We start from the raw sequence: 22,243 nt of genomic DNA, 5'->3' as shown, positions 1-22,243 counted from the left end.
TGTGCCAGGCGATGGAGTCCTTTCTTACACCTTGCAGTGGTATCATACTCCTCAAATAGCCTCATAGTTCAGCCCCTTAGAAGTGAATGGTCGGGGGCTGGTGGCAGGGTACTCTTGGTGGAAGACTCTCTCCTCCAGAATTTGTTCCTTCTCTTGGTTGTTATCATCTCACAATATTGATCTCCAGGGTTCTGTGTAAGAACCATCTCCTTTCTCGAGCTCTTGATTGTAAATCAGTCTATTGTGCTGGCACTTGTGACTAATGATGCAACAAACCTGGTGGATGAACACATTTCAAGAACATTTCAACCCTTCAGTGGCTAACCAGGACAGGCCATGGGAAGAAAAGAACCATCTAAAAAGGTTACATTAAAACAGTCTTTTGCATTCCATTTTGTTGTTTGCACAAGTGTGTGATCTCAGCGCTCAGTGTCGAGGATTTTGTGTTTTTAATACAATACCAGCTGTGTCAGAGGAAGGCTAAATTATTATTATTCATTATTTGCATTACAGTAGCACCTTGCAGCCCAGTCGTGGCCCAGGGCCCCAGGGTCCTATGTGCTGTACAAACACAGAACAAAGACACACGGTCCCTGGCCCAGAGAGCTGACAATGTAGATCATTGCAAGTACTGCCCAAATACACTTAATTGTGAGATGTGTACTCTATCATGGGGGACAATTTCTCCCTGACCCCAGCTGAAGATCATCCCAAACCCTAAAGCATGAAGATTAAGAGGACTGGAAAGTAGCTGGTGGAATTGCAGATGCTGTTATTACTTATCTAGGGCCATATTCTGCTACTCCGACTCAAGTTGAATGTTACCATGCTCTGTAACTACCCCATAGAAATAAGTGGGGCTCCTCACGGCAAAAAGTGTTACAGCTTAGTCCTGCCAGTAAGGGTGCCAGCAGCCAGCCCATGTTTATCTAATCAGATTTTTTAAAATGTTAGCCATAGTTCTGGTTCAATAGGAGGGTCAAAGAGCCCAGGTGCCCCTGCCTTACCCAAGATACACACATATGCAGTGTCTGATCTTCTATGGCCCTGTACCTGTGCCCCCATTTACAGCCCAGGAAAGTGGGTGTCAAATGTCCCCAAATCCAAATGACTGTGTCTTAGTCCCACTCTACACAGGAGTAAATGATAACCCAAGGTGTTGGGCAATGGAGGTCCCACCTGTTCCATCAGTTCCCTGGCTGTAACTCCCATTCATTTCAGTGGGACAAAAACCCATGTAACTGAGGGCACAGCTGGGCCCTGTGTCCCCCTCCTTTCCTCCAGTACTGGGTTTCTTAGTCCTTGAACAGGAAAGAACCCATGCTCCCTCTAGCTTGGATCCCAGAGTAGGTGCCACTTTCACACTCCTCAAATGGCAGGAAGGAAATGAAATCATGGAGAATGTTACCTTTCCTGCTCTCTGCACAGGTACCCTCACAAGCTCTCTTCCCAGGCATCTTCTTGCTGAAGGTCAGCAGCTTATATACCTTCTGCTGGGTTAATTGGCCGATCGCTGTAACAAGGGCCACCTGCCAGCTTCTTAAAATCTGAGAAGACTCATCTGCCGCAGATGCAGGGGTAGAAGGGTTTGTTTCCCAGAAATGGGTCGGGTCGGGTCGGGTGGAGGGTCTGTCTCAGACTAGGCCCCATTCCAGGGCCTAGTGCCTTAGGCAGAACAAGTTTTGCATTAGCTAACTGGATGGTTAAGTGGACACTGCTGTTGGTTAGTTTTTGATTATTGCAGCTTGGCTGCAAAATGTCAGCCAATGTTGTTGCTCATTCCCAACCCATTAAGACACTTCATCTCACACTAAGGCTTCAGGCTATTTCTATACTACCACTTATATCAGTATTACTCAAGTCACTCAGCGGTGTGAATAAGCTACCCCCCAAGTGATGTAAGTTATACCGAGCTAAGTGCCGGTGTGCATAGCATTTGGTCCGCAGGAGAGCTTCTCCCACTGCTCGTTGGGGGTGCATTAATTAAGTCAGTGGGAGAGCTCTCTCCCATGGGCTTAGTGCAGCGGCTCCACTGTAAGCTGTCTAGTGTAGCCATAGCCTGAGTGTTGGCTTTAAACTCAAGCATGATGTGTGGCTGCTTGGAGCGATGCAGCACCCTCAGCAGCTCCCAGCCCTGGTTCCGCCTTAGTCCATCTGACAGCAGAACTCCAGGGGAAAGCACCCAAAGCCTGACTTCTCTCAGGAAGTGGAGCCTATGGTAGCATCCCCATGTTTGTAGCCTCTGTGGTTGGGACCCTACAAATCCCAAAGCCCAGGATGGACTCAAATCCCAGCCCTTGATCTGAACCCCCCTGAACTTTGAATCAAGATCCAAACTTTGCCTCCCAGGCCCCTCTCTAGTGAGACTCTCTCCTGCATCCTTTTTGCGTTCTCTATCCATTCGTGTTACACAGAGTTCAACTTATGCTCTCTTGACATTTTAACGTTGCTCCTTTTTTCCTACCTGACGACAAACTGTCTGGGGCTTGTTTACAAACCCCTAGTATTCAGCAGGCAGTAGGCTTTGCACTGACATGACAGACCTTCTCGTGTGGCCGGGGACACCAGAAATAGACTTGGAGGAGAGGATCCAAGATCAGTCTAGCAGGTCTCCTTGTTATTTTGTGACATGTAAACAATATGCAGTGAATCTAATCTGAACTACTCGTGTGCACCATTTACTTTGGAGGCTATTCCTTGTATTTTGTCAGCCTTTCTGGTTTTGCTAGTGAAATCAGGTTTTTTCCCCTGTAGTGGGGAGCGCTTTCTATCATCCTTTAGTCTGACTGTAGATAGGCCTGAATTAACTCCCTCCCTCAACCCAGACACACCTGAATGTCAGCATATTTGTGATCTAAACCTACAGCCAGATCTGAATTTTGCAAATGGCCTCATCTGTATAATGGGCCCAACCAAAATCCTCCAAACATTAGGTCATTTGAAATCCAGGTGTGAATTCTGAGTACTGGGCTCCTCTCTGATACTGGTAAATAACTGAGAACACTGATCAACCATCGTGAGGTGTATGATCAATACTAAATACATAAGTAAACTAGAACAGTGCTTACCAGCCTCCTCATGTACTTGTGCTCATTTACCAGACCAGGATGTTAGCTGTACCAGCTCAGCTGTCCGGAGGCTGTGGATAGGGATGCTAACCAGCTAGGCTGGAAAATAGAGAAGGGCTTGAGCAGCAAAATCTGAAGCTGGATCTAGATTTCAAACAGCCCTAAAGTGCATGTGTGTTTTCACCTCTAGGCTTTTGTTCAGACCCCTCGCTAACATTTTATGTACCAGAAGGATCTGAAGTTAGATTTCCTTGGCCTGTGTTCCTCTACAGTCAGCAACCTTCTCTCCATTAGTGATGCTTTCTTAGCCTAGTCTTTATGCTGGTCCCTGGGGAAACCCTTGCCTTCCAGACATTTGTGAATGTTCTGTCCGCAGCATGGTTTGTAGCACTTCAGACTCAAGAGACGGGTTTGGAGCAGCCCAAGGTTGGCTGCAGATGAGAGAGCACACAGCTGAATGGGAGATAGGGCAGTGCAATGAGCCCCAGAGGTGTAAGGGAGAGTCGGAGCCTAGAATCCCAGTCATGCAACCATGGAGCTCCAGCATGAATGCCTGTGCCATTTGAAAACTGCTGGACTGGAATAGATGGTCTGCTGATAAAGGCAGGATGAGGAGCCAAGAACCCCAGGTTCTACCCCAGGTTGGACTTGTCACTGACCTCCTCTGTGGCCTTGGACAAGTCATTTAACCCAAGCTCTGGAAACAGGATGCCACAGTCCCAGTCTTTTTGTTCCCTGTATGCATGCACTGAATGAATTGCTGCTGAAAGAGGGTGACGCCATTGTCTCACCCTCCTTCCTTACCAGCTGGCCCAGGGGAGCACACACTACACCTTATCAAGGTTGGCACCACTCCCACTCCAGCATCTGTTCCTCTTTGGGACCCCCAGGGGAATCCTGGCTCAGCCAGCCTGCATTCCTTTTGGGACTCTGCCCTCCACGGATGCCCCAACATGGCTGTGGTTCCCAAGCTCCTGGGCTTAATCTCTCTCACTCTCAAGCTGATCGTTTCTCTCTCTATCATATCAGGTATTTATACTACAGACCTAACTCTGCCAATTGCGGAAACATTAGCCAATCCCTGTGATCCTACTCATTGTAAAAGGATCTCCAATGCCTATAGCCAGATGTGAATGAAAATGTTCCCTCATGGACAGGCACATGCTGCTTTGGTGTGTTGTTGTTTTACACAGCACTTTCCATGTGTTTTACCCAACTATTTTATAAAGTTTCATCCATCACGTTTCTTCCCCAGTGCATCCCTATCCTACTCTCCTACCCTCCCCCACTGAGCGCCCTTTCTCCCCCACGTGGATCTGCTGGAACTTTCAGTGTCTGCATGATGTCAAGGGCGAAGGAATGCCAGGCAGGCGGGAGGAGGAGGTTGATTATGAGCAAGCCAAGTGACAGGCTGACATGATTAAGAGCCTGCTGGCTAATTAAAGCACAGAGGTGGGAGGAGCAAAGTGTTTAAGGGTGCCAGAGAGAGAAAGGCCTCCCCAAACCTCTTGTTACACTTCAGTGAACTGAGCAGCTGAGTTGCACAGAGCAAATCCTAATTAACTCTTTCACACCTCATCTCTGGAGTTCAAACTGGGAGTTGAAGGGGGACCCAGCAAATGGCACCTTTAACTGAAAAGCCTGATCCAAGGTAAGGACAAGTCTGATTTCTGACTAGTAATCGGCTGGCGGCTTAGCACTCCCAGGACTTTATGTAGTATTCCTGCTAGCTTAATGCCATGTTAGCTGGGGTGACACAGGTTAACTCCCAGTTCTGTTGGTGTATCACAAGCTACAGTTTGAGGAAAAGAGTTCTCTAGATGGCTTTGCAATGGATCTATGTTCTGATTACTGGAGATGGAGGAATCCTGGCCTGGCTTTCTGCCTCCTCCCTGCCAGCCTCTGGTGGGTGACCAAAGTCAATACCCAAATTTTGCAACTTGGGCCTGTTTCTAAAATCAAAGTGATGGGAAAAAATCTGGTGCTTTGGCGCAGGCCCATACTGATTGGCCTCATGGCAAGTGTGTTTGTTTTTTGTCTTTCACTTACTAAATCTTCTAGGCCGTACATTAGTCTGGTTATTGGGCTGGAAGAATGAGAATGATGTGAATTTAAAAGTGGGTTTTGAGTTGGATGTTCTGCTGTTCCTGAAGGAACTTGTAATCGGAGATCAGAATTTAGCCTGCATCCTCTAAGAGCATCTCATTTTAGACCTGCACCCAGCTGAGACCTCCTTTCCTAGGGCATCTCCAGTACTGGGCATATAGGTAGCCTCTGGGTTCTTGATTCCATTCTTGCAGCTGCTATAAGAGGCAGCATGGTCTGTTGGACTGAGTGTAGGACAGGCAGTCAAGACACCTGGTTCTGTTCCCTCCTGGGCCACTGGCTTGTTGTATGGCTTTGGCCATCATTCTGGGGTTCTGCTGCGGCCTCTTTGTGCAAACTGCGCTCTCTGTAAAGCCAGATGAACAGCCCCTGGGAATTCCTCTGACATAGGATCGTTGCCTAGGTGGCAAAGACCCAGCAGAATGACTCTACTCCACCTCCCCTTGCAGCGCCTGACCGAGGCGCATGTCAGGGGTGTGCCAGGAGAGACATGGAGTACCTCTGCCCTCAGGTTGGCCTTAGCTCTTGCAGTGGCCCTGCGGAGTTGTTGCAGCTGTGCCAGAGTTAGAGCAACCCTCAGGGTGCTCCGGCATCTTATGTTGCGGGGACCAGAGGGTTCCACCCCAAATCTGGTTCCCTTGACCCCCCACATCCTGTGCCAGCTGAGTGGAGTTTAGCTACAGTTCAGAATTGGGGTCTGTGTCTGTTTCCCCATCTCTGTGTGAAGTGGTGATCTGCACATTACCTACCTTAAAAAGGGGTAATGTGCAGATGAGTAGATAAATGTTTGTGCAGCGCAGTGGGAAATGTAGTGCTACATGTTGGTCGCTGTTAGAAAACCGGGGTTTGCTAGCAGTTAGCACAGCATGTGATTGGAGATAGTGGTGTATTTCCCTGTACCTGAGACAGTAACTTTGTGGTTTGGGTGCATTTCAGATATTGTGGTGTGGTGACAGTTAGTAAATGTTGCTATTCTAATGGACCCCACTGTCTAGATATAAATAGTATTATTAGATGGTTGCTTTATTTGTGAATTTCACTGTGAAATTAGAACTGGGCCTGAATCAACACCCTTCCCCCACCCCAGCCATCAGCGGAGTTTGTATCTGGATCTGAACATTGTGGTTTGGGTGCATTTCTGCTTAAAATCTAGACGATGGTAAGTGTTGTCTCCTTCATTATTAGTGGTTGTGTAACTTGAGAGTTCTCATCAACATCTGCACGAGGTAATGTCCAAAGAAGCCTGACTGGCTCTGCTCGCGGTATCTAATCTATTGTATTTATAGGGTGCCAATCACTGCAGTGAACATGCAGTTTAGTGTGACCGTGTCCCTGGAAAGGTGCTGCATGTAAAGCCTGTGGCTAGTGCAATGAGTCCATGGCTTTAAAACTGGGAACTCTTAGGGCTTCTGGAATCTGCAGCCATGGTTAGATCTGTTTGTTCAGAACGATTGGTTTGCCCCCAAATCCAAGGCGTCCGTTGATTTTAGGCACAAGAAGATACTCCAAGTGGCCTCGAAACAACTGGGACCCAATGAATCCAATATGTACAATTTATGAAGTGAAATGGAAAACTGACATCCTCCCGACCCCCTTTATGTGGCCTTTAAGGATCCCAGGGCGCTTTTTGCAAGAGCAGAGGGTATAACCTGGTGTCTTTAACTTCACTTCCTCTCGTTAACTCTGTCCAAATTGAATTCCTGCTAATTACATTCTCCCTGCCTAAATTCCCCCTACAGCCTCAGTAACATCAGGTCCCCCAAACTGTTCAGTGTTGCTGCGTGCTGTTAGTTATGTCCTGCTTTCATTCCAGAGGAGGCAGCACTTCAGCTGTACATGACGTGTCCCCTTGTGTAAACGTCAGCGTCAGTTTGTACGGTGCTCTGGGAGCCTGTGTGATGGGAGCAGTTACATGTATCAGGTGGATCTGAAGAAAACCTCAGATCCCAATACTTCAAACGGCTGTGTCTTGGGACTCTCTCGCTAATATAAATACACGATATGATTAAAACAGTTCAGGGTCTGCTTTTACATCTCTAATATCTTGGTCTGATATTTGATCTGTGATTTGATGACTGATATTTGATTTGATGACTGATATTTGAGTCTGTGATGTGGTTGTGTACATGTGGCACACAGACAGGCATGACACACAACTTCCCCTACACTATGGAGACTCTAGCATTATATCTCCAATTGTACTGACAGCTAACTCCACAATCATCTCATCTAGCTACCAAGCACAGAAGTTAGAGGACAGGCATGACAGGGTCAGAATAACTAGGTGCCAAATTACACTGATGTAAAATCTGCTGTCCTGGAACGGGGTGTTTTTAGCTACCAGGAAGAACAGAACTCTTACCCAAAGGGATCTTGTCAAGCGATATAAAGCTGCTTCCAATTCTGAGTGCGTAGTCCATGCAAAGCAAATCATGAACTTATCTCCTCCTGTTCTATTAGAGACACAAGGTTCAGGGGACTGGACGTCACGGGGGCGGGAATCTCTGTGAAATGGGATTCAGTGGTTCCAGTCCATTTCCTTGTGAAGAGGGATCCATCTGCCTGCCATTTTCCCAGCTGGTGCTACCTGCTGACCTTTGTTGGCTGCTTCAGCCAGAAATGGAGTGATCCATGGACACTGAACTGTCCTCTATGATCTAAAGGAGGCCATTGCTTGTCAGGGCAGGGCATAACAGCAGAAAGATCTGACCATCTGGTCATCAGGAGGTCATCTAGTCCAACCCCCTGCTCAAAGCAGGACCAATCCCCAATTTTTGCCCCAGATCTCTAAATGGTCCCCTCAAGGATCAAACTCACAACCCTAAGTTTAGCAGGCCAATGCTCAAACCACTGAGCTATCCCACCCCCCCATGCTCTTGTACTCTCTGAAATTGAATGAAGGAGTTGAGTCTGCAGGGCTGTCAGTCTGTCAAATGTTTCAACTGCATCAAAGTCCCTTTTCCAGCACAAGATCCCAGATATTTTAGCTGTAACATTTGTCTTCATCTTAATGGGAAAGGTGATCTGTGTTCCGTCACTTTTAAGATGTTCATTTTAAGTACTTTGTGCTGAATTAACTCGCACTGCTGGTGCCATTTGTTCAGTGTAAAGTTCATTGCTGAAAGATGTCTTCATCCGGAAACATCCCAAAGATCTTGAAGCAGCACATTCAATAGGGTTGCCATCTTTGTAATGGCTGGTAACTGGACCCCCAAAGCTTTGCCCTGCCTCTTCCCCCAAGGCCCTGTCCCCTCCTCCACCTCATCCCCTGAGGCCATACCCCTTCTCTGCCTCTTCCTCTAGGGTCCCACCCTTATCGCTTGCAGGGTCTTCACCAGCACAGCCGAGGCTGCATTACCTGCCACCTGTGGGCTGTACAAGGCCACATGCTGCCACTAGAGGCATGAACAGCCTGGCCCCAGAGGCAGCGGCTGCTGTTGCTGTTCTGCCTCCTTCCTTACACTTAGGGCTACCACCTTTTCCAAAGATTTTTTAAAAATGGACATCAGGGCTTGTCAAATGGCACCTGGACACACAAGCTGAAACCCAGATTGTCCGGGTGAAAATCAGACAGGTGGCAATCCTAATGTTCAAGTTTACATTTCTTATTTGACTTCTATTACTCAGTGCAGTGGAGCTGTGCTGATTTGCATGAAATCAAATGGGATGTCTGTTCCTGTTACAAATCGCTGAATTTTCCAATTGAACATGCACCATGTTTTTAAAAAGAAAAGAAGGAATAAAACCAACAAGATGCTGCATCACTCAAAACGTGCTTTGTTAATTTATTTTAACAATTGTAGTTTAAATTATTTGTGGTGATACATCATGATATGCCAGCCAGGGCTCTACACTGCATGCAGTTCCTTTGGTAAGTGAAGCTTTGCCACTGTATCTCTGCTGTTTTCTGAGGAGTGGAGGGAAACCATTGTTTTGTATGAACCTTTGCGAGGCTGTCTTATACATTGCTTATTTACAGTTCTTGCATGCCGCTCATTCATAGGATGCTGAGCATAATGCCCTCTGGGGCAGTGGCAGGATGTTAACTCTTAAAATAAAAATAATGATCTACTTATTTTCATACGTATTTCAAGACGGGGAGGAATGGCAAGTTGTGAGAGAGCTGGTGGACTGGGTTAAGTCAACACTCTCTTTAGTATTTTGATATTCTTTTTCTTCCTTTTATGTAACACAATGTGAAGAGAAATTAAGTGGTACCAAGGACTCCATCCTACAAGGTACCAAGTACTGGGACTCTGATCCAGCAAAGCTCTTAAACACATGCTTAGCTTCAAACCAATGGGACTACCCCTGTGCTTGGAGCATTCCCACTGGCTGCAAATTAACCACGTGCTTAAGAACTTTGCTGGGTCATGGACACAGTGCTCAGGGCTCCAGGATCAAGCTCCATGTGGAAAGCAAGGCCTACAGTAAGGCACAGGATACATGGAACATACTGCAGGTCAGGTGTGTTGGGAAGAATTGCTCGCCTTTAAAAGGCCTCATGATTTTTGGGTCACCTGACTCGTGATTTTTTGAACGTGTGGGGTTGGCAATTTACATACAAAAAGTCCTAGTTGAATAAGTGGAGGTGTCACTACTCACAAGGGAAGGAAACCTTGGTTTTTAAAAATAGTTTTTTTAACCATCATTGTCCCTTTCAGGCTGAGACTTGCAAAGCTGTCTAGTGGATTTTGATGCCCACGTAGTAGGAGCTGGGTATTTGAATCCCTTGTGGCCATACAAATCTCAGTCCAGGCTTCTAAACCAGTATACAACCAAGGAAACAACCCGTCACCCAAAATAACTAATTAATGAGATTCCTACCACAGGGCCAGATTCTACAGCACTCCAGTGACTTAAAAGCACGTATCCTTACACTGAACTATTAATGAGTTATTTGTTATGTATTGCTATTGTAGGGAGAGATCCTGGAATGTTTGAAACGTGAGATAATCCAGAGACATGTTGTACAGAAGTAGTCACTGCGTATCTGCATTCCTTCTAACTAGGACGCCACCACTCTCTTTTCCACACCAAGTAGGGAAAGAGCTGTGGTCTTGGAAGAAATGTGCTGACACTAAAAGGGATGAAAGAAAAGGAGGACTTGTGGTATCTTAGAGACTAACAAATTTATTTGCGCATAAGCTTTCGTGAGCTACAGCTCACTTCATCGGATGCATGCAGTGGAAAATACAGTAGGGAGATTTTATATACACAGAGAACATGAAATAATGGGTGTTACCATACACACTGTAACAAGAGTGATCAGGTAAGGTGAGCTATTACCAGCAGGAGAGAAAAAAAACCTTTTGTAGTGATAATCAAGGTGGGCCATTTCCAGCAGTTGACAAGAATGTGTGAGGAAAAGTGGGGGGCGGAGGGGAGAGAAGGAATAAACATGGGGAAATAGTTTTACTTTGTGTAATGACACATCCACTCCCAGTCTTTATTCAAGCTTAAGTTAATGGTGTCCAGTTTGCAAATTAATTCCAATTCAGCAGTCTCTCGTTGGAGTCTGTTTTTGAAGTTTTTTTGTTGAAGAATTGCCACTTTTAGGTCTGTAATCGAGTGACCAGAGAGACTGAAGTGTTCTCCGACTGGTTTTTGAATGTTATAATTCTTGACATCTGATTTGTGTCCATTTATTCTTTTATGTAGAGACTGTCCAGTTTGGCCAATGTACATGGCAGAGGGGCATTGCTCTGTGTTCTCTGTGTATATAAAATCTCCCCACTGTATTTTCCACTGCATGCATCTGATGAGGTGAGCTGTCGCTCACGAAAGCTTATGCTCAAATAAATTTGTTAGTCTCCAAGGTGCCACAAGTACTCCTTTTCTTTTTGTGGATACAGACTAACACGGCTGCTGCTCTAAAAGGGATGAAGAAATCTTTAAAAGTCTGCCTAGAGGTATGGGGGATGCTGGCAAGAAACTAGTACATGTGACATGTAGATGTAGGCACATTTAAGATCAGAAACTTCTGGCTTATACCCTTGGGAATTCATTACCTGCCATCATGTCTTAAATTTGTACAGCAGAAGCTTTTGCTGCTATTTTTTTCACATTTCAGTAAAGGCATTATTTAAGGTCTGCTGGAGAGGTAGCACTGTCTACTGGCTAGCGCAGGATTCTGAAAGGAAGGAAAGGGGGGTTCTATTTCTGGTTTTGCTGAACTACTTTCTCTATCTATAAAATTGATAAGATGGATCCCACCTTCTGGAGCACTGACAAACCCTGGTTGTCAGTGGGCAGGCTCAAACCTGGAGCTTAGTGCATGTGCCTTTACTGCGTGAGCTAAAAGCCACATGGCCCTTAGTTAAGTCTGTAGAACAGACTCATTAATCTCTAAGTATGTCTCAGTGCCACTGGAGAGGACAGAGCACCACACCCCAGAGGTGTGGGGTTACATGTATACCTGCACAGTGGTAGTAGTGTATGTGTAAACACCACTACTACTGTGTATATAAATATATATATATATAAAGGACATAGGCTCCAATTCTGGAAAACAGTCTCCATTCATGAAAGCACTTAAGCGGCTGCTTAACTTTAAAGTCAGTGAGACTAAACCCATGCTTAACTTTAAGCACCTTGGAGACCAGCAGTAGTAACTGTGAGCCTGATTTAGGAAAGCTTCAAGCACATGCTAAACTTGAAGCATATCCTTGAGTGCTTTCCTGATTCGGGACCATAGCTACTGCTTGCTGCCTGGTTTGTAATAAAACCTAACGCTCAGAGCCTCGCCCGGTATAAATCAGCTTCGCAAACTGCAGTCTATGGAACATGCTGATTCCTACCAGCCACGCATTTCACTCCTGCCACCTGACCTATTTGTGAATTCAGCTTATAACATTGATTAGCTTCACAGTGAACACACACTAAATGCGTATTATATTAATTAAATTCCAGAAATGCTAATAAGTTTGGGGAATGTGTGAAACATCATTTTTCTAGGTCAGATTGTAATTAGTTTGCCCCTCCTTCTTCATTCACTTTTGGCAAACTTGTTTCCTTTAATTACCGTTCTATTTTTATACCCAGAATCTCTTCCATTGAAAAGTGTTTCTTCTTAATTATGGGTTTATATCCCAACTGATGCCAAGCTCAGTGATTCCACTGAATTCACAGTCTGCTTGCAGTTCTGGTACCAGTTTTCCTAAAGAGGGACTTGACAGTTTCAACAGCATGGGACCTTCAGCGCTGGCTCACATTATGTGTGAAACTCTTACAGTTGCACAAGCTTGGACTCAATGAAGCCTTTCTAAAGAGTGATGTCAGTGGAAAGACTCATAGTGGGTTTTTGATCAGGCCCTCAGTGAAATGTGTAGACACGAGCGTATAGTGCTTTCCCCTTTAAATTAAAGAATTTCAGGCTATGTCTATGCTTCAATCACTACAGCTGCTGCGCTGCAGCTGCACTGCTGCTTCAGTATCGCCCTTCACTACAGCAAAGGGAGTGACTCTCCCATCACCGTAGTCAATCCACCTCGCGGAGAGATGGTCGTGAGGTCAAAGGAAGAATTCTTCCATCGGCCTAGCACCGTCTACACTGCGGCTTAGGTCAGCTTAACTACATTGTTCAGAGTGTGGATTTTTCACACCCCTGAGCAATGTGGCTGGTTTGACCTAACTTTTTAGTGTCGACCTGGCTTCACAAAAGGCACTCACACAGAAAATGAAAACTGCAAAATTCGGTCAATTGTATGGAGTCCTTGACTCCATTTTACTGTGTTTCTCTCGATATATTTAATTTTCCAGCTCAACGTCTTTCCTAAAAAACATTCAGGGTTAAAGAGCTAGGTGCATTAAATAATGAAGTCATTATAATGTTCAAAGATTTATTGCAGAGGTGGTCTAACTTTCACATTTTCCTACCACCCAAGATTTTTCTGCAATATACACCTAAGGTTTTTTTTATATTTATATAGTATCTTTCACCCCATGGTGTAGAAAATTTATATGCCAGGATCACTTGTACAGAGAAATGAATCCACCTCTGGAATGGAGCAGCTGTTAGTAGTTTAGGACAGGAAATGAGGAGGAATCTCTCAGCCAATTGGAATGGCAGGGAGAATTCAGGCCCCAGTGCAGCAAAGCATTTAAGCACAAGCTTAACTTGCATCATGTGAACAGCCCCATTGATGAGACCTTTGTTGCCTGGGCATTCTTTATGCTTCCCTTGCTGCCAAAACAGCTTTTTGCAGGCCTTGCTCCCAAAGGCAAGTCCCTACAGTGGGATGATTGGTAGGAAACAATGAGTTGAAAGTCCTGGAGTTACCAGCCATTGCTGTGTATTTCCCTCTGCCCCACAAAGGGACCAACTTAGCCGGTGGTTTATTTACCCAGAGGAGTTTGATTCACGATAGATAGCTGGTTGTAGCTAGGAATTTTATACTCTTTTCCGTGTGCTTGAACACAGATATTGGATCCAGGCTGGAGAGAGCTGAAATAGTTTAATGTACCCCTTCTCTCCCAACAATGATAGCTAAATATTTGTATCCTCCACCTAATGAAGATTTCATAGGGCTCAGAATAAGCCCTGTTATAAAAATATATTGGGCCATATTCTCCACCATTAACATCAGCTCAGGATCTGGCCCATATTGTCTCGTGTGGAGAAGCAGAAACATAAAGCAGATGTTGCATCAGCACGTAGAGCCAGGCAGCCTGTCTGTGGCTTGTATTTGGCTGCTGTTGCTGTCCCTTTTTAGAGTGAATGCCCCATGTTGCATTGTTTATGTTGTCCTGAGATCTGCTTGGAGTCACGCTGTATGACTTCTGCCCCCTGGGGTCCTCACAAAGGCATAGTGGGTATCCCACGTGGCTATTTCAGTGAATAAAATAATTTAAATAATTAAATAAGTGCTGTCATCTGTTGTGACAGACACGTGACTGAAGACCCAGCTATTGGCTAGGCTTAGCATGGAAGAGACTGTTCTCATACGAAGTTTGCCTGTTGAATTTTCTTCAGCTAGATTGCCAAGTATTTGAAATCGAACATAGCCATTAACTCAGGCTGGCATTAAGCATGGCAAACAGACCAAGGGTTTTGTACATGTGTCTCTGAATAGCCTCTGACACCAACTTATATGGATGCCCCTGAAGGGGTTGGAACCTGGTACTTTTTGATCTAAAAGCATGAGCTGGTCCTGGTTGAGCTAAAGGACCAGCTCCACTAGCTTGGGGGCAGTAGACAGACTTATAAATGTCTGTATGTGGGCCACCCACTTGAGAAGGCTGAAGAGCAGAGTGAGTTAGCCTGGCTTGCCATTAGTTTACATTTCTTTGGTGGTACATTTTTGGGGAAATAAAATACATTGTATTTACAAAAAGACATTGTTATTTCTGCAGGAATTCCTCAATGCTGGGTCCCTGGAGATAATACATCCTTGAAAATACAGGCTTATATTGTCAAAATGTGTCATCCTTATGCTGTGCACCACCATCTCTGGATTGATGTTGAAATCTCTTTGTTTATTATTTATGTTATGGTAGCTCCTAGAGGCCCAATTGTGCCAGGTGCTGTACAGACATACAGTCCAAAATAGTCCCTGACACAAAGCACTTAAGATAGGAAAAATTAACTATGTCTGTCTGTCTCTCTGGTGCCTAATATTTAATAGGGTTTTGTCTTTATAATTCTGCCTTCTTTTTAAATGCAAATGCTGTATTCCTCTGGGATGATACTCCCTCAGCAAATGTGCCCCAGATGTGCGCCAGACGTCTCCCAATATATCGATAGCAGAACTGTAGTTCTGCTGCATGGCGGATGGGCAGCTGCAGAGTAGGTATAGGGAGAGAGAATAGCCCAGTGCAGAACTAAGGGCAGGCTGGGGAAAAGGGCTCTGGTGTGGGGTTCGGATCTTTGAACACTTGGATCAGTGGCTGCAGTGGTTATGGCCAGGAGTAGCAGTGGCTTCCTAAAAGGGAAGGGGCACCAGCACCTGAACTGTTGCCCTGTCCCCCCCCATGCCACCCTTCCCCTCAAGCCCCTGCCCCTTCTCCCTGAGCCCCTCCCCTGAGGCCCTGCCTTCACACTGCCTCTTCCCCTGAGGCTCTGCTCCCACACCACCTCTTCCCCCCCCACAAGACCCTGCCCCCTGCTTGCTCCTTACCACCCCACCCACCACCCATTGCTTGCCCTTACCGCTGGTAAAAATTGTGAGTGCATAGACCTCCCACTTTTAAAAGTGTGGGGGGGGGCGGGGTCATGGCCCCCTGGTTCCCCATGTTCTGGCACCCCTGGTCATGGTCCCTGTCTCTGCCTACAACCTGGCTCAGTAGCTAGAGCAAGCCTGTTTGCAGGTTGCTGGGGAACTCTGTATCTCCTCCTCTATCCCAACAGTGTTCTTGCAGCTGCCTACACAAAGACCTTTACTCAGGCTTACATGTGTGCAGCTTACATCCCCAGAGCACAGAAGGGGTAATTGATATGTTGCTGAAGCTGGGCCAGAACAGGTGACCAAGAATCCTTCCACTCGCAAAAGGCCTGTTAATAGAAATGTAATGAGAAGAAATACTGCAAGACAATGGAGTTGAAGAATACATCAGAATGTTCATTTAGCCAGAAACAATGACTCAGTAAAGGAAAAGAGAAATCCATCACTGAAGACACCTTTCACTGGCGAGTCAATGCATGTTTTGTATTGGGAACATGGAGCAAGTTAGCATTTTCTGTGGTCTATGAACTTCAAATGGGTCTAGGGAAGCTGGGAATGACAGACAAAAGTGAATGTGTATTTGACAACACAGTAGGGAAACTAACATCTTTCCTTGTTTCTGAAGATGTTACTACATAGAAGAAAGACCTCCCACCCTATTTCTCTATGATCAGTCATGTTGGTATCTAAGCACTAATATGTGCTGGGGTTTCCTGCTCAGGGATTTTCTCTCTAGTGAGATTAGATATAGGCAAAAATTTTCATCTAAAACCTTTTTTGGCAAAAAAGTGCAGCTTCCATAATGCCAAAATGTTTCACAAATTCATGTTGTGGGAAAGAAGCCACAAACAAATATGCTGAAAAAGTTAAGACATTTATTTTGAAATTTCCTTCAAATTTATTTTAAACAATTAAAAAAAAAACAAAATTCTCTAAATCAAAGCAAAACATTTCATTTAACCCAAACCTTTTAATTTTTGAATTTGCTGAAAAATTTGAAAAATTTCGTTTTTGGATAGACCTGAAACTATTTTTTTTAATTGTTCCAAATTGCCAGTGACCTGAAAAAGCCATTATTTGCACAGCTCTAGATGAGACACCTTGTAAAGATGCTGCATATCTCACAGGCTATCAGAGGCCAGACAGCTTTCTAACTTGTTAATGCAGATGACCTTGCATATAATCCAGATCTTGTGACTTAAAGTTTAGGGATAGTCTAAAGTAGTGATACTCAGGCTGTGGCTCACGAGCCACAAGTGGCTCTTAAATGTGTCTTCTGCAACTCTTTGCAGTACATAATACTAAAACACTGTGTGATTTAAATATTAGCCAGGCTAAGTAATTAACCAATCAAGATGATTTTCCTATGTTATTAACCAATTGTAGTTGATAAAATAACATTACTTGGTCAGTCATTTTGCAGTGAGAATAATTATACTAAATATGAATATATAGTGCTGTAGTAAATGAAACAATGAATTTACACTACTGTGGCTCTTCTGGGTAATGTTGATTGCTAATTTGGCTCCTGAAACACTGAGATCTGAGTATCACTGGTCTAAAGGCTCCTTCAATAGTATCCACATTAGGCGGAAATCCTGTTTATTTCTGTCTTCTCTCCATTCTGCAAATTACCAACAAATGCTGCTTCTCTTTGATCTAAACTCAGTTGGGTTCTGCCTTTGCTTAGGCTGGGAAATTAGTGGCTGCTGCTCTTGAAGGAAATGGAACTGTTGGCCTGGCTTCAGAGAGAGCGAAGGGTGCTCAGTGCTACTCTAGGTCATGCCTGCTGTTGTCCAAGGAGGCAAAGATAGGTGTATATGACAGCTGGTTTTCCAGACAACGCTCAGGAGAAGATTGTGGCCTATCTCTGGAACAGGGTTTCACAAGCCTGTGGGGAGAGGAGGTTGGGGAGCCAGTACACAATCTGCAAGAAGGGTGCTGTAAGCTTCCATCAGTGTAAACACACAAACAGCATCATGGTATGATTCTCTCTTTCATTTAAACAGAGAAAACCAGAACCTGGAAGTGCAGAAGACAAATTCCTCTGGCACAATGAGCTCTGGTAAGTCACTGCTCCTCGCATGCCTGCCTTTAACTACAGAAATCCTCCTGTCCAGTTCTAATGCTGTGACTGTTTTGTATCTTTATCTGTTCTCTCTGAATCGACCATTCCTGTGTGGGATTCCACTGTCGAAGACCACAAGAAGTTTTCATAATAAAAAACAAACCCTGGTTTCAGGTTTGTCATTCTCCCCTGCAGCCTGTATCAGCATCAAGATGACAAGAAAAGGAAGGACCGATCCTGAGCTGGGGTCAGTCAGCTTGCCCCCTTTGACTCTGTGGGAGCTAGGCTGCCTGACCCCAGCTGAGCTTTGAAACTCTCCCCTTTCCATGAGCTTGGGCCCATGTATTGTATTGACCTGAGACCTGGCACAATCCGGCTCTTCCCCTTTGAACTTCATTCATCTCTCAAACTCGGGAGATTCGAACCAGAAAAAGGATCCCACAAAATTCGGTGACCCCAAACTACTGAGTTTCATTTAGTTTTAGCAGTTGGTCTGTTTAGGACAGTGGTGCCCAAATTTTTCCTGTCGCACCACTCCCCATACTGGAATCTGTCCACGCCCCCACCGTCCCCATTACAGCACAGCTGGCGCAGCCCTGGAGCTTGGGCTGAAGGTGGAGCTGGGGGCAGAACGGGATGAGGAGGAGTTGGGGCTAGAAGCAGAGCTTGGCTGGAGGTGGAGAGGGAATATGGGCAGAGCTGGGCTGGGGGCAGAGCAGGACTGGGTGGCTCTCTCCCCGCCGCCGTGGGGGCTGGCCCAGGCCCCACTGTGCACCCTCCCAACAGTCCTCAACAACCCCCTAAGGGGATGCGCCCCACAGTTAGGGGACCATTGGTTTAGGGTCCCCATTGCCGCTAGCCTAGGACAGCCTTGAGTGTCACTTTAGAAGATACTTCTGAAATAGTACCGGGCACCTGGGCAGACCCTTGATCTCCTGTGGGTTTGTATGAGGGTAACTGATTAGCAAATAGTGACTAGGTGGGTATTTAATTTTTTTTATGGTGGTGTCTAGAGGCCTCTGTCTGGGCTGGAACTCGGTTGTGTTAGGTGCTGTACAAACACACAAACAGTCCCTGCCCCCAGGAGCTCCGTCTCAATGGGCAAGGATGAGAGTGGAAGGGAATTTCTGTCCCTAGATCTGGTGATCAGCTCACACTGGGCATGTGGGTAAGCATGGTATCAACACACTCCACTTGCAGCAGGCTGGCAGACGCCCACCTCATAATACCTGTGTACCTGTGAGTGATTTTTGACCCATGTCATCCTTTTGTTGTCAACGATTAAATTATATCACAGATTTCACGGTTAAGTTTATTGCTGCCACTTGTTAAGCTTAATAAACTACATGTATATCCACAGTGTTTTACTATTCCCTGTCCTGTTCCTTTCTCGCATGTCTCCTGTATTTCTGCTGTAGACAGTGGAAATGCTTTTTTTGAAATCCTGAATATTGTCAGGCCCTGCAATGCGGTCAGTGTGAGCTCACTTATCTTAGGGTGCTCCGGCTTTCCCTTTGTCTTTCAGAACAAGAAGTTGATGTTGTGAAAACAGAAGTTGATGTTGTGAAAACCGTGGTCAATGGGCTGATATCAAGCAGTGATGGACAAGAGCAAGGTGAGTCAAATACATTCAAAAGAATCTCTGCAGCTCCCCCTGCATGTCAGTTGGAGTGGCGCGTCTATTTCCCCGCAGTTGAATCGTTACAGTGTCTTACTGTGCCCGGCTGCAACTACAGCATGAGGGGACCGACCCAGTATTAAATTAACATTCATGTTTTAAGGAAAACTATCTTTGTCAGCAAGGGCCTGATCCCAGACTCATTGAAGAACATGAGCCTTTCCAATAGGCTTTGGAACCTGGCCTTGCATGATTAGATTTTTTTTTTATTAGTGTATTTGTGGTGGGAAGATTTTTACCCTAGGCTTCTGCTCTGGTATTCATGTCCTTTCCTCTCCTTTGATGGCTTTTTATGACAGGCAGTGTATTTATTATAAGTGAATGAATGAGCTGGTTCAGAGTGAAACAGAACAAGAGCTTGGCAGAGTCTATATTTTGCTTTTACAAAACCTTGTTAGTGCGGTTATTCCCCAAACCAAAGGCAGTTTTGGAACAGGGTTGCAGTGTGTCCAAACCTCCCCTTGAAGTCCATTGAGGGGGTGGATAATAGTCTCTGATTTAAACTCACTTCTAATACAAATTAGCTCAGAACCATGCCCCAAAACTGGAAGTCAACCTTTCTTGAGGTTTGAAAGAATTCAGCCAAGTTCTTCCCCACATCATTCCTCTCGGTACCTTTCCATTCTGGGGCAGCCTCTGCATTTTCAGGTTTTATCCAGAACCACAGCCAAAGTGCCACAAGACCACCACAAGAAGAAGCTGTTCTTCTGAGTCTAACATTACAGACCAAAAGCAGTTTTGTATAAAGCTCAGGGAGGCTTCCAACCTTTTGAAATCAATGAGTGTTCTGTATGCAGAGGCCTTACAAGGTCAGATCCTAGAGGTAAAATCCTGGCTACGCTGAAGTCAATAGCAAAACTCCCATTGACTTCACCAGCACCATGATTTCCTCTCAGATGTTTTATCCCAGCTGAACCTCTTGAGTTTCACCCATCACTAACTTTGCCTGTGCCCCATGAGGATACAGTTCAGTACTGCTCATTCAAGGCCACATTAGGAAGAGTAGGGGAGGACGAACCAGATGCTTTGGAGAAGTGAGCAACCTTTAGAAATTTTCAACAAGTGCTAGAATTTTGCACAGTGCTGCATAACAGAGAAAAATACCTCTAAGACAATGTTCAGTGTTTGTTGGTAAAATCCAGTGTTTCTGATAAAATTAGTATGCAGAAAAAAGAAGTTTAAACAGAATCCATCTGATTTGCTGCTTGGCTGAATGGATCTCTCAAGACTGGATACCTTGATGGTACCCTCTGATTCTGGATCCTTTTCGAGACTCCTGGTCACAATTCTCTACTCCCTGCTATTGATGTCATAAAATATATACATCAAAAACATAGGATTTGTGGACAATGACCAGTCAATGTTATTCTCAGAATCTTAATCTGTTTGTTTCCTCACTCAGCATAATTTTAACTCTGCAATTTTAAGATTGTTTATCTTTGCATGTAATATATGTAGCGTCTTGGCTAAAGGTTTATACTAAACTTTAGTTCTGTCATTTGAAAACGAACGTTTGAGATTCTCTTCCCTCACAGTATATTGGCAGCCAGGACTCAGTCAGTTCACTAAGCAGTACTGTACCCTGCACAACAGATACACATCCTGAATTAGGATGAATGAGGGGCTATTTTTAATGATTGCATCACTGCTCTCTGGACTGCTTTTGTATATGAAATTTCCTGCTATTGTCATTCCTGGTTTCCCAAGTACTTTAGAAAGCTTTGTGGCATGTTTCCTTAATTGTGTTCTTCCCTTCTGGATGCACCAACTACACTTTTGTGTTTGCAGCCATTGACGTCCCTTTATGTGCACGCTCTATTTCTGCCGTTAAAATAATCCCCGTGAAGAAAGTGAAAAGTTCTCCTGACCTAATGCTACCTACAGGTATCTTTTTTTCAAAACGCATTAGTAGGCCATCATCCACTCTTTCTGCCTCACCCCCTTGTTAAGATAGTTTTCAGCTTCATCCTTTTTTCACCGTTTTCCAGTGCTATAGATTTCATCAACAGCTAATAGAGTTAAACCATGATGACACAATTCATAGTTCTCAATAATCCAGTTTCTCTGCAGGCATAATTAAGCATATTTGAATTTGGGATCTATGTAAACTCTTCTGCTAATGTTTGGTATGAACATTACTGTTGTAACCTCATTTTAAACCAAACTCCTGAAGAGTCTAAAATATTTCCTGTATGTCTTAGGTCCATAGAGAAGTAAACAGACATCAGAGATTTTATTTTGCAGGTTCAATCTTCGTTCGGCATCTCTATTGCTCTTTCTCTCACTCACACACACACATCCTTCCTCTCTTGCCATGATAAAGTGAAAGCTTCCCCATTAACCCTTTTAGCACTTTGCTGAGTTTGGACAGTGAAACCAGACTAACCAACTCTCCCTGTCATTTCTAGTCATTTTCACTTGCTGGTTCTGACACACTAGCACAATGCTCAGTGTTTGTATTTCCAGTAGAAAGAAAAGGAGTACTAGTGGTATCTTAGAGACTAACCAATTTATTTGAGCATATGCTCAAATATATTGGTTCGTCTCTAAGGTGCCACTAGTACTCCTTTTCTTTTTGCGAATACAGACTAACACGGCTGCTACTCTGAAACCTGTCATTATTTCCAGTAGAGCTGCTTAAAAAATGGGTGGGAAATTCTGAGATCTCAAAATCTGATTTTGTACCATATCAGGGTATAAAGTCAAGTACTGCATTTTTATTTTTGCAAAGTGAAATATTCCAAAAATATTTTGTTGCAGTTGCATCGGTGTGATATTATGTGATCTATAATATAAAAGTCAAAATGTTTGGACTTTTGTATTATAACTTACAGTACATAATATAAAAGTCAAAACAATAAAGCTGAAATGAAATGTTTTGGTTGCATCAAAACACCATTTTCTGATAGAAAATTGTTCCATTGGAAAATTTTCTACTAGCTGCAGTTTCCAGCACTGCAAGGGAAGACTCTTTAAATTGAAAACAAGAGCTAATTTTTAAAAAGTGACACAGCCTCAACTTAGACTGTTTGCTCTTAGGGGCCTTTTTCTTCTGTGTTGGTACAGCGTGTAGCATGGTGGTGTCTTGGCCCACAACCGGTGCTCCTGGGTGCTATGGCAATACAAATAATTAATAATAAATAATAATCTGCAAAAATAT

General features: G+C 44.5%; 1 protein-coding gene across 34 annotated transcripts in view; it reads left to right on the top strand.

Annotated features, from left to right (window-relative positions):
* Positions 1-4,565: 4,565 nt before the first annotated feature.
* Positions 4,566-22,243, top strand: part of SORBS1 (sorbin and SH3 domain containing 1) — a 111,145-nt gene continuing 93,467 nt past the window's right edge. For 7 of the 34 annotated variants that reach the window (XM_075130674.1, XM_075130673.1, XM_075130675.1 and 4 more), the window contains exons 1-4: positions 4,569-4,719; positions 17,347-17,402; positions 18,931-19,020; positions 20,872-20,967. In XM_075130674.1, the coding sequence (XP_074986775.1) occupies positions 4,688-4,719; positions 17,347-17,402; positions 18,931-19,020; positions 20,872-20,967 (274 nt within the window). In that variant the 5' untranslated portion in view covers positions 4,569-4,687. Of the gene's footprint in view, positions 4,720-17,346; positions 17,403-18,930; positions 19,021-20,871; positions 20,968-22,243 lie in introns of all 34 variants that reach the window. The other 27 variants (XM_048856356.2, XM_048856349.2, XM_048856355.2 and 24 more) reach the window with 10 other exon arrangements.

The sequence above is a fragment of the Caretta caretta genome, chromosome 7 (assembly GCF_965140235.1).
Source record: "Caretta caretta isolate rCarCar2 chromosome 7, rCarCar1.hap1, whole genome shotgun sequence".
In the NCBI taxonomy this organism is placed as follows: domain Eukaryota; kingdom Metazoa; phylum Chordata; order Testudines; family Cheloniidae; genus Caretta; species Caretta caretta.
This window is presented reverse-complemented; position numbering and strand designations above follow the sequence as displayed.